Source organism: Nannobrachium achirus (assembly GCF_963921795.1).
Source record: "Nannobrachium achirus genome assembly, chromosome: 17".
Lineage (NCBI taxonomy): Eukaryota > Metazoa > Chordata > Actinopteri > Myctophiformes > Myctophidae > Nannobrachium > Nannobrachium achirus.
Genome location: NC_137824.1, coordinates 25,175,086 through 25,185,755, shown reverse-complemented (window position 1 = coordinate 25,185,755; position 10,670 = coordinate 25,175,086). Strand labels below are relative to the sequence as shown.

The 10,670-nt window shown below is 41.5% G+C and overlaps 1 protein-coding gene across 2 annotated transcripts; it reads right to left on the bottom strand.

Annotated features, from left to right (window-relative positions):
• Positions 1-2,888: 2,888 nt before the first annotated feature.
• Positions 2,889-10,577, bottom strand: slbp (stem-loop histone mRNA binding protein). 2 transcript variants are annotated; one of them, XM_080745798.1, is made up of 9 exons: positions 10,492-10,577; positions 8,331-8,486; positions 7,069-7,119; positions 6,654-6,833; positions 6,015-6,077; positions 5,155-5,292; positions 4,365-4,526; positions 3,792-3,882; positions 2,889-3,203 (listed from the first exon to the last, which is right to left on the bottom strand). In XM_080745798.1, the coding sequence occupies exons 1-9, from the start codon at positions 10,551-10,553 to the stop codon at positions 3,144-3,146; spliced, it is 963 nt and encodes a 320-aa protein (XP_080601924.1). In that variant the 5' UTR covers positions 10,554-10,577; the 3' UTR covers positions 2,889-3,143. The 2 variants fall into 2 exon arrangements, with proteins under 2 accessions (XP_080601924.1, XP_080601925.1); XM_080745799.1 differs by lacking the exon at positions 7,069-7,119.
• Positions 10,578-10,670: the final 93 nt, after the last annotated feature.

The following is a 10,670-nucleotide window of genomic DNA, read 5'->3' as shown; positions in this document are numbered from 1 at the left end:
ATCCATTGTATGCCCATATATGCCATATATGGAGATATCTGTTTATCTGCGTCCATTTTATGCCCATATATGAGATTTCTGTCGCTTTTTCAAACAGATGGTCAAAACGGGTCCTATGACAACAGGTATAATGGGGTTTGCATTAAAGGGGGAACCGGCACTGTGTCTGCAACACAGTCGGAGGCACAGACAGATACAGAGATCTCCATAATGGGAATAAAGGGACACAGACAAACAGATGGAGGAGGAGACAAACTTAATGCAAACCCCATTATACCTGTTGTCATAGGACCCGTTTTGACCATCTGTTTGCCTGTGTCCATTTATGCCCATATATGGAGATATCTGTATCTGTCTGTCTGCGTCCACTTTATGCCCATATATGGAGATCTTTGACCATCTGTTTGCCTGTGTCCATTTATGCCCATATATGGAGATATCTGTATTTGTCTGTCTGCATCCATTTTATGCCCATATATGGAGATCTATGCAGACACAGTGCCAGTTCCGGAAAATCCTGATGTCAGACATCAGAATCCGAACCTTTCGTGCTGGTTCCAGAAAATCGTGTATCGGGTCGGGTCGAGGCCGAGCACTGCACTACCTGCTGCGGTGGGGAACGCACGTGCCGAATTTGAAATAGGGAATGAATGCCCCACCCTTTAATGCAAACCCCATGAATGCCCCACCCTTTAATGCAAACCCCAATATACCAGTTGTCATAGGACCCGTTTTGACCATCTGTTTGTCTTTGTCCACTTATGCCCATATATGAAGATCTCTGCACACACAGTACCGGTTGCGGAAAACTCTGATGTCAGACTTTATGCCCATATCTGGAGAACGCGCGTGCCGGTGGGAAGAAGGGTTCTCGAGATACGCGGATTACATACATACATACACATTCACAGAGATTTTGTGTTGACTCATGTGGCGTACGTGATGTCAGAGCCTTTTATGAAGTGATGTCACAATGACTCAGCGCTTGCGCCGATTTCCTCCGGAACAGCCTGATGTCAACAATCAGCTCCGCATAAGGAGATTCCGAACGTTTCGTGCCGGTTTCGGAAAACCGCGAGTCGGGTCGAGGCCCGGCACTGCACTCCGCGCGGCGGCGGGGAACGCGCGTGCCGAATCTGAAGCCGGTGGGACGAATGGTTCTCGAGATACGCGGATTACAAACAAACAGACAGAGATTTGTCGCATTTATAGATAGATAAACAAAAATATAATTATGTAATTAATAATAATAATGATGGCACTACATTCGACCGAAATGTACATTTGTAGCCTAATTATTGTATTTACCAGTAAGACTCCCTAATCGGGAGATAAGCGACCGTAGGTGGCTTATCTCCACAAATAGGGCAAAAATGTGTTTTTCCAAAATCTTCCTGATCCATGTTGATGACATGAGTGTAGACATGCTGTGTAGTGATATTCGTGATTTTAGGGCAAAAACTGTAGGAGCAGTGTCCAAAAATGTGTTTTAAAAATCGGCCTGAAGGTGGCGCTAGAATAGGGCCATGTGAGAAATGAGGGGTGGGGTCTCCGCATTGCCTTGGCGGACGAATAGGTACCGGCCCCGGCTCTCCCGGACGCTCCTAGCCGAGTTACGGCATTTTATGTGCGCAGCAGTGGCAGGGGGTCCTCCACTGGGGGCGCCACCACTTTTGCATCCGTTCTGGAGCACCAGGAGTCGGTGGTCCCCGGGAATTCCCCGTGAGCAGCCCCGTTGGGGTGGTCATTTTTGCACATTTGGTAATTTTTTTACATCTGGGGGTCCCCCAGGGACCTGGGGGTCCCTGGGGCTCCGGGGGTCCTTGGAGGTTGTAGTTTGGCAGGCAAGGAGTGTGTGTGTAAAATCTGGCAAGTAACTGAATAAACAGATGTTTATATTAGGACATCCAAGACAGCTTACCTGTTTTAATAGGATCAACAGTTGATATGAACGTGAACGGCATGAAGAGAACAGCTGGAACAACTGCATGCACATCACACACAAACCTGTTGAAAAAAGACTCAAGGCCCTATAGTTCAGGGGTCTTCAACATTTTTCAGACCAAGGATCCCTTATTAGCTGAGAGATGTAGCTTAAGGGATCTCCCCCCCACGCACACACACGTACACACACACACACACACACACACACACACACACACACTCTATATTGCTTGAAAGTGTTGCAGATTAAACTTTTTAATAGATTTCATAGTTATACTTATGTTAACCTTATTAACTTAAATACAAATAACATTGGACAAAGGACAATAAAATTATATAGCAATATTCCAATGTTAACCTGGGGGGGCATTAAGTGAACATGCCGCCAGTTGCCCATGTATCTCCTAATCTATATCAAATTGGGGGTCCTTGAAATGCAAAGGTCTGAGAATCAATGGTGAACATTACTAGACAATAGTTTCCTTCATATCGTCTGTCACTGTCGGGTGGAAACCTCATGTCCGAAACTTACTTTTCAGGATTCAAAAGTGGCAAAAATTGCCGATCTACAAGCTTAAAATGTGTCGCTTCGAGCTGCTTTTCGAGCTTATAGATCTGCTACTTTTGATGCTTTGGTGTGACGCTGTAGTAAGATCAAGTAGAGCGTTAATCTAATAAGAAACACAAAAAGTTAGAGATGATTGCTGCCTCGACAGCAACGAAATCTACTACCGCTATCAGCCAAACTAAGTCACACAAAAGGCATACATAAAAAAGAATTAGTCGTAATCTATACATGTTATGGTTCATTTTTTTATTATTTCAAAAAATGCTCACATATAAAACACTCAATTTGCCAAACAATCTTTACAAACAAAAAAGGTAAATTACAACAGCATATAATCTATTCCCAAAGTACTCTTAAAACCAAAACAAGCAACCGATAGAACAAATGAAAAACAACTGCACATCTATTCCCAAAGAACTCTTTAAAACAAAACAAAAGCAACCGAAAACAAGCAAACCAATAGAACAAATGTCTTTTCTCTCCACAGACACACTGTGGAGTGCAACGTGGTTACATTTCCAACTTAAATCTATACATTTGTAAATAGAAAAATAAAGACCTCAAACATCGGGGTTCCCCCAGAACAGAACAGATCGTGGGGTGCTAGGGTTCAGAGGAACAGAAGAGGGCGCTATGCCATGTCTGGCTCCGTCTTCTGCATCTTCACAGGAGTCCCCATGTACTCTTCATCCTAGAAGGGCCAAGAAGAAGGAGGTTAGGGGTGTAACAGTTTCTCCAACCAAAGACAGTGGATTTGGAAAGATACACCATCCCAATTGATGCCACTAGAGCAGGGGTCTTCAACGTTTTCAGGCCAAGGACCCCTTAGTCGAGAGAGAGATGAAGCAGGGACCCCCACAAGTTCTTTGCCAAAAATAGCTGATCTACAAGCTCACAACGCCTTGCAGCGCGAGGCGTTGTGAGCTTGTAGATCTGCTATTTTTGGCTAAAGTTCTCAGAATATGGACGCCAGGGTTCAAGTGGTTAATATAAAAAATTAGAAAAAAGGTTGCCATCACTCAAAAGATTTGGAGGACCCCCTGCAGTAACCCTGAGGACCCCCTGTTGAAGACCCCTGCACTAGAGGTGAAATGGTGGGCGTTGTCTGGCGGCAGTGTGAGATAGGAAACCTTCTCCACAGATCTGCTATTTTCACTGTTTTTGCAAGACAACATTGTGCGACAAAGTATAATATAAGGTTTGAGTGGTTAATCAATTGTTAATAATAAAACAATGCTTATATGCCATATCTCAATGACAACTCGCTCAAGAAACTCACCTCGAGCAACACTGGATATCCATTGGATGAGCCAGTAGAATTCTGAGAGTCCTCCTCGAAATCCATGATATCCTCAACTCCCAGCTGTTCACTAGTGGACACAGATAGAATCAAATGAAATTAATGATGCGAAACATCCCTGCTCACAGCAACTTCTTCTTTTGCTGCTGCTTTTGCTCCCACCACCACCCCAGCATCCACCTGTGGGCTCAGTTTCTATGATTTTCCCGTATGGTGGTCTAATTAATTGTGTTCCGTCAAATAATTTATTATAAGTCATGCTTACAAGGAATTAATGAAATGAGACAGAGCTGTCACACCAAATATGCTTATAAATAAAAAAGTCTGACTGAACTACTTGTATTACTTAGAGCATGGTGCAGTATTGTTCCTCCTTCTGTCAAAGTACAAAACATCAACCAGTATACATCATTGGTAAAGGTAGTGCCACTGATCTTTTTTCGTTATCGTTTGGTTCAAGTTCTATAATTGTATATAATTTGGTCCCCAGTCCTTGGGGTGTTTTAGTGTCCCTGTATATTTGCACATCATCCTCTCCAAGTCTCCATTTACCCATCATCCTCTTCCTTCTCCTGTCCGTCCTTCTTGGGGTGAGGGTCCCAGCCTGCGTGCAGCTTGACCTTCCACAGCTTGATCTGCTGGTCCCAGGAGCGCCGGCTGTACTTCTTGAACTTGTTGGGGGTTTTGGGGTGAACTCCGGGCTCCCGCGAGTGCCTGGAGGAGGGGCAAAGATAGACAGAGACATGGATTAACCCTCAGTTAGATTTTAACCACTTTAACCATTATTTTATGCTTTAACTATTGAAAAATAGCAGATATACAAGCTCACAGCGTGGCACCGAGTGCTGCACTGCGAGCTTGTAGAAAATGTGTGCAAGTCTTTGAATATCTTTGACCCGATCTTTGACCCGACTTCTAAATCCTTCCTCTAAATCAGCGGTTCTCAAACCTTTTCATGTCAAGGACCCCCAAAATTACATTTATTTGGCCGCAGACCCCCATCTCAAAATATGTTGTTCCAGGGACCTCCCAGAAGCAGAGATTTGAGTCAAATAAAAAGTCTGCTTTGAAAAATATATATTGAAATATTTGCACACATTTTCACGATTTTTCAAAAATAGCAGATCTACAAGCTCGCAGCGCGGCACTCTGCAATTTGTGTCAGACGCCATTTATCCACTAAGCAAGCAGGTAGGCTCTAGTATCAATGTTAAAACATTTCGGTACTTAGGGTGCAGAAAACCTGTGTTCAAATCCGGGGTAGAAGAGGAAAGTTACAGTAAGCTTCAAGTAATACATCCTAGTAGTTCCTCCCTGCAGGCGTGTGCGTTTAGGGACTCACTTGGGCACCTCCTTGCTGTATCTGTCGTAGGCCAGTGTGTTCTTGCCGTAGTTGATCTGTTTCTGTCTGCGGAACAACACCGCCTCGTCTGTCTCCATCTCTCCTGCCGCAGGGACCTCCGACTCTCTGGAGTCAGAGCTACACAGTACACACACAGCGGAAGGGAAACAGAGTTATTTCAGGGGACTTGTGGGTTTTTCAAGCCAAGGACCCCTTAGCCGAGAGAAAAACCAAGCGGGGACACCCCTCTATATTTATTATATTAATGTCTGTTGGATGTAGAGCTAGATGTAGAGCAGTGGTTCTCAAAGTGGGCAAATGTGTTTAATACAAAAGATGTGTTAATACAGCATCACACTCATTTTAACCACTTTATCCATATATGTTGGCTATTAAAACTAACCCTATGTACAAGCTCATTGTGAGCTTGTACAACTGCTATTTTTTAACTTTTTTAATATTTAAAATATTATAACGTCTTGCATAATTTAGAATTCTTTTAAACAAACTTTTCTAGGGGTCCCTGTTTTGTTTTAACACAGGGAAGACATTTTTGCCTAGTATAACCACACCTGGGGATCTATTGGAGTAATGTTAACTCCATAGACACATCACATAACAAACAGAAATAGTACAACGGCACCACCTCTTTAAACTTAAATATGTATATTTTTTGGAAATTATTAGATTTTATTTTTTTATATATACGATTTATGAAATACTTTTGAAAAATGTCGGAACTGAAGCAATTTCTTTTTTTGTTAACATATTATATTTCAAAATATATATTTTTTAATGTGTAGGAAACCAAAGCATGGGGATATATCCTCAGTGAACTACATGGTAACTGGATGTCTTACCTTCCAGAAGAGTTCTTCCTCTCTCTCCGAGTGTACTCTGGAGCCAGTATTCTTCTCCTATAACTAAACACACACCAAGGTTAAGATAGTTATTTAACCAAAACTAACCAAATAACCTAAACTAGAATTGAAACAACATTATCGTTAACTGAACTAAATGAAAAGTAGAATAAAAAAAAGAAACAATAACTAACTGAATCTGTATTGTGTGTTTTCAAAATAACTAAAACTCACTGGAAATGCCCATTTTCTCGTTGAATGTCCAACAGTAACGGAATATTAATTGTATTTTTGTTGAATTTTTATTACACTTTCTGACCTTTTTGAATCCTGCACTTGACAAATTATAACCCAAAGTATGGAAATCTAAACACTAAAACAAATAAAAACGATATTAAAACTAAGCTAAGCAAAAATAAAAACTAGCTAACTTGCCCAACTAATTAAAACTAACTGAAAAAGAAAAGAATGTATCAAAACAAACAAAAACTAACTTGTAAAAAAAAAAACTATAACCTTGACAGACACACAGAGTTGGCATCACCAAAATGTAAAGTACCGCATCTAGGTCTTGAGCGGTGAAGCATTGAGAAAGAAAAAGAGAACGTAGTTATCATTATTATTTATTATTATCATTACCGTTGCGCGTCTCTGCGCACGTCCCTCCTCAGCTCATTGCTCTCCACCTGGCTGCCCCAGTCAGCCTCTCTGTCCCCGACGTCTGTCTCTCCGTCTCTGACGTCTGTCTCTCCGTCTCTGTCCATCTCTCTGCGTCTGTCCCGCCGAGACACAGACCCTTCGCTCTCTGGAGTGGTGAAACTGCAGGAATTCCGACATTGAATTTTAAAGGCCAACATCAGCCGATACAGATTATATATATGATATGATTATCGATGAATTGCCCATCCCTACTTTTCATTGATTCAATATTCGTAAAGCCAACACATACTTTCACCTTTTTCCACCCGGAAAATGTGAATTTGTACGTCTACAAGCTCACAACGTGCTGCGATGATTAGTAAGCAAATGAAAATGTGAAAACTATAATAATAACCTTGGTGTGGGCCCATCATGGCTGACCACTAAGCCTCCTCTTTTGGCCTTTCTGCAATGGAAGATCAGGTACCAAAGTTCGTCAAACCACAACTGAAGTCCCAGCCTTCACGCACGTGAATTAGCGGATGTTTAATGTATTGCTAAGCTTGATTGAAGTAATACAGTGGTTCTCAAACTTTTTCATGTCAAGGACCCCCAAATTGACACCCATTTGAAAATATGTGCCAGGGACCCCCATAAGAGAAGATCCAATTGGTTCCATTAGCTGGGGACAACCTGGAACTCCCTCATGGACCCCTGGGGGTCCCCGGACCCCACTTTGAGAACCAACGCTTTAATAAACAGAACAGAAATTTCAGGCCAGGGGTTGCAAATGTTCAACCAGTTAAGGGTTTTAATTGTGTCCGATCATGTCTCTGTGTCAACACTTCGAATTTCACTTGTTATCCTGTATCCCGTGTGAGTTCTCTCTCCTGATTGGATACATACAGGTATCCCGACCTGAAAATGTGTTTTCCGTTTTACCCAAAGAGCTGGAAAAGACATGGAGACTCCTGTTACTGAACACTCCGTAGCAATATCAGAATAGAGAGCCACTTAACACCTATTTTAACAAACACATTAGACAAGACTTACCCCTAGCTGTAACCCATTTAGGACTGAGGCTGATTCTAAAAACGCCTTCTAAATCCTGACCTATGTTTTCTGAAAAACTTTTAATATTTATTCAAAAGAAATAAAATAAATTAATATGTTGCAATATACTGTACATCACTGGTTCCAAAACACTGGGTCGATTTGTGGATCCCTTATTTTATTTTTCAATAATTTCAAAATATTTTTAAAAAACATTCCCTAAAAAGCTAAGATGTTCATGAATAAAAGTAAAATGCAATGATGTTTATAAGTAATTTCATTAATAAATAAAAGAAAAATCTAAGAAATTCCATAAATTAGTAAACAAATATTTAAGAAGTAGTGAAAATAGCCGATCCACAAGCTCACAAATGCAACACTTTGCCGTGTGAGCTTGTAGATCTGCTGCTTTCACTAGTTTAGGTCCCGGGCAAACGTTCAACTTCTCTTTTTTGGTCTCGAACCTGAAAAGTTTGGGAACCACTGCTGTACATAGCAATAAGAACCCAAAAAGGGGTTCACAATCACATCTTGAAAGGTAATAGTCCCAAAAGGGGTTCCTGTGACCCCTTCCTAAAAGTAAATGTGTTAATTACATTGACTGGCTGTTGCAGCGCTACTCACTTGGCATGTCTGTTGTCAGAGTGGTAGTAACGGTCTCTGTCTCGGTCCCTGTGGTGGTGCTTCTCATCTGGGCTGTGGGTGGTCGCTTCGTCAGGCCTCAGGCTGCCGTCAGCCCCTCTCTTCCTACAGCTGGACCACCGAGATGGACCGCTGTTCCTACACACACGGCGAGAGGGAGGACAACATCTTTAATATGGAGGGCTCAGTACACAGCAGGACACCAGGAGTTGAACAGGGCTTAAAGCAAACGCAACTCTCTTGACCAGGTATCATCAACGCGTCCGTACACGGACACATGTGTCTGTGGCAAAGACTTGGCCTTGTCTGAGGCAAATTTTAGATTATGTTTAACACACCATACTTAGTTCTCATTTGTATCACTTGACGTCAACCACTGTACCTAACCCTAACCATAACCTCAGTGAGGGAACATAGGGCTGAGGGAACTTGAGCATGACCCCGTCCACCAGTACTAGTGGTTCTCAAACGTCTTATTTGCAAGAACCCCCATAACTCTGAGAGTGTACAAATGGAACCAACAACCGTACTAGTGGTTCTCAAATGTTTTATTTGCTAGGTCCCACTGACTCCCCCATAACACTGAGTGTGCACAAATGGAACCAAATGGACCCTTTGGTTCACTCTCTTTCCGAGTAACAGACCTGTTATGGTCATTTAGGGCCATCTCTTAATATGCATTTCTGGTAATATTATTGTCTGCACATTTTTATGCCCATGGCAAAAAAGAAAATGTCTCAATAATCTGTGCTTCTGTGGTTTATGAAAACAGTGTGAAAGGAGTCCTACACACTTAGTGCTTCTGTTTCCTAAACAGTTAGTAGCCTACAATATGTGGAATTGTGTTTTTAGGTATTATGATATCATTCTAAAGTTTAGAATGATGTAATACCTAATTTAATCTAAAAAGTTACTGAAATCAATCGTGGTGACTGACACCTTTAATCCATGAGTAGGACAGATAAGGTTAACCAAAGACACACATATACACATACAGCAGAGAATATATACTTAACAAGTGTTTCACTTGTTAGTCAAGTGCATGGTTCAAATGAATCATAAGTTACTTTGTTGACCAAGAGCAAGTTAGCCAGATAACACACATAGCCTTAATTATTTCCCCTTTGCAATGAAAGAAAGCTTAAGCTAACAAGCTAACAGACGGTTCATTTGTAATTTCAGGGATAGAACGTTAACGTCATGCAACGTAACATAACGTTAAATCACGTATGCAACGTGAACACTGTGTGTAAAAGTAAAACCATGAAACATAACTTTAAAATCTCCAAGCGAACAGGCAAATGTTAATTAGCTAGCATTTGTTAGCTGCTGCTGCCTGTTACACCCAAATCAGTGACCCCACAAATTCTGCGACCATATGTCCCGGTTTTTAACTGGTTTGGATGACAATTTATTAGGAAAAGCACTAAAACATTTTATTTTTATTTTGAATCCCCAAAACTAACGTTATATTTACTCTAAAACTCACTTTAAAGTCCGATATTGTAACATTCGATAGGTCACCAATGCTGGTGTAGCAGCAGCACTGTTATGGTTCAACTCGGTGTCGCAACTAGCCAGGTTCACCCGCTAAAATGTTGTTTGGGGGGAAATATTCTCCCCAAAAATGGCTCAAGGTGATCAAAGGAGACGCCGTGCGTCATTTGCGATTCAAAAGAATGCATTTGTGTGGCTCATTATCACTTAATAATTGGATTAACGCGACCCTCTCTCACAAAAGGGGTCGGTGGTTTCGCGGGAGAAGAGTGGCGCCAGATGCTACAATTTATTATTACACACTTTGTGTTGGCGCGGAAAATGGGGTTTATTTCCTTCTTAGAATCACAAGTGACATTCAGCAGTGTTTAATTACTGATCCAATTACTGTACTATAGTTTTATTTAGCAGTTGTTTGCTGTATTTTGACCCGAGTTATCTGTAGCCCATTGCACAAATGAAAGCTCCCAGAGGAAAATAAGAGTAATTTTTTATCGATTCTCACCTCTAAATGAAACCATTACAAGGCACTGTTAACTCTGACTCTTAACGGGTCCATTTGGTTCCACTTGCTCTCAGAGTTATAGAAATCGGGGGGATCTGATCTCTTGAAATGTAAAAGTGTGAATACAAATAGATCTCTCACCTGTACTCCTTCGTGTCGTGTTGTATTTCTTCTCGCCTTCTGTGTCGGTGCTGCTGAGACATGCTGAGTCTGAAGATGATGATCACAGTTTAAAGAGAGAAAGATGATGAACAACAGTCTTTCTTTATGGAACTGTCTCTAGTCTAGTCCGTAGTCTGCTGTCTCCTGCTCTGCTCAAA

Excerpts from the sequence above, each read along its gene's own strand:
- slbp (XM_080745798.1), bottom strand. The coding sequence starts at position 10,553 with ATGTCTCAGCAGCACCGACACAGAAGGCGAGAAGAAATACAACACGAC. Across the intron at positions 4,527-5,154 it reads TACAGCAAGGAGGTGCCCAA|GCACTCGCGGGAGCCCGGAG; the intron begins GTGAGTCCCTAA and ends CCCCTCCTCCAG. Across the intron at positions 3,204-3,791 it reads GATATCCAGTGTTGCTCGAG|GATGAAGAGTACATGGGGAC; the intron begins GTGAGTTTCTTG and ends TGGCCCTTCTAG.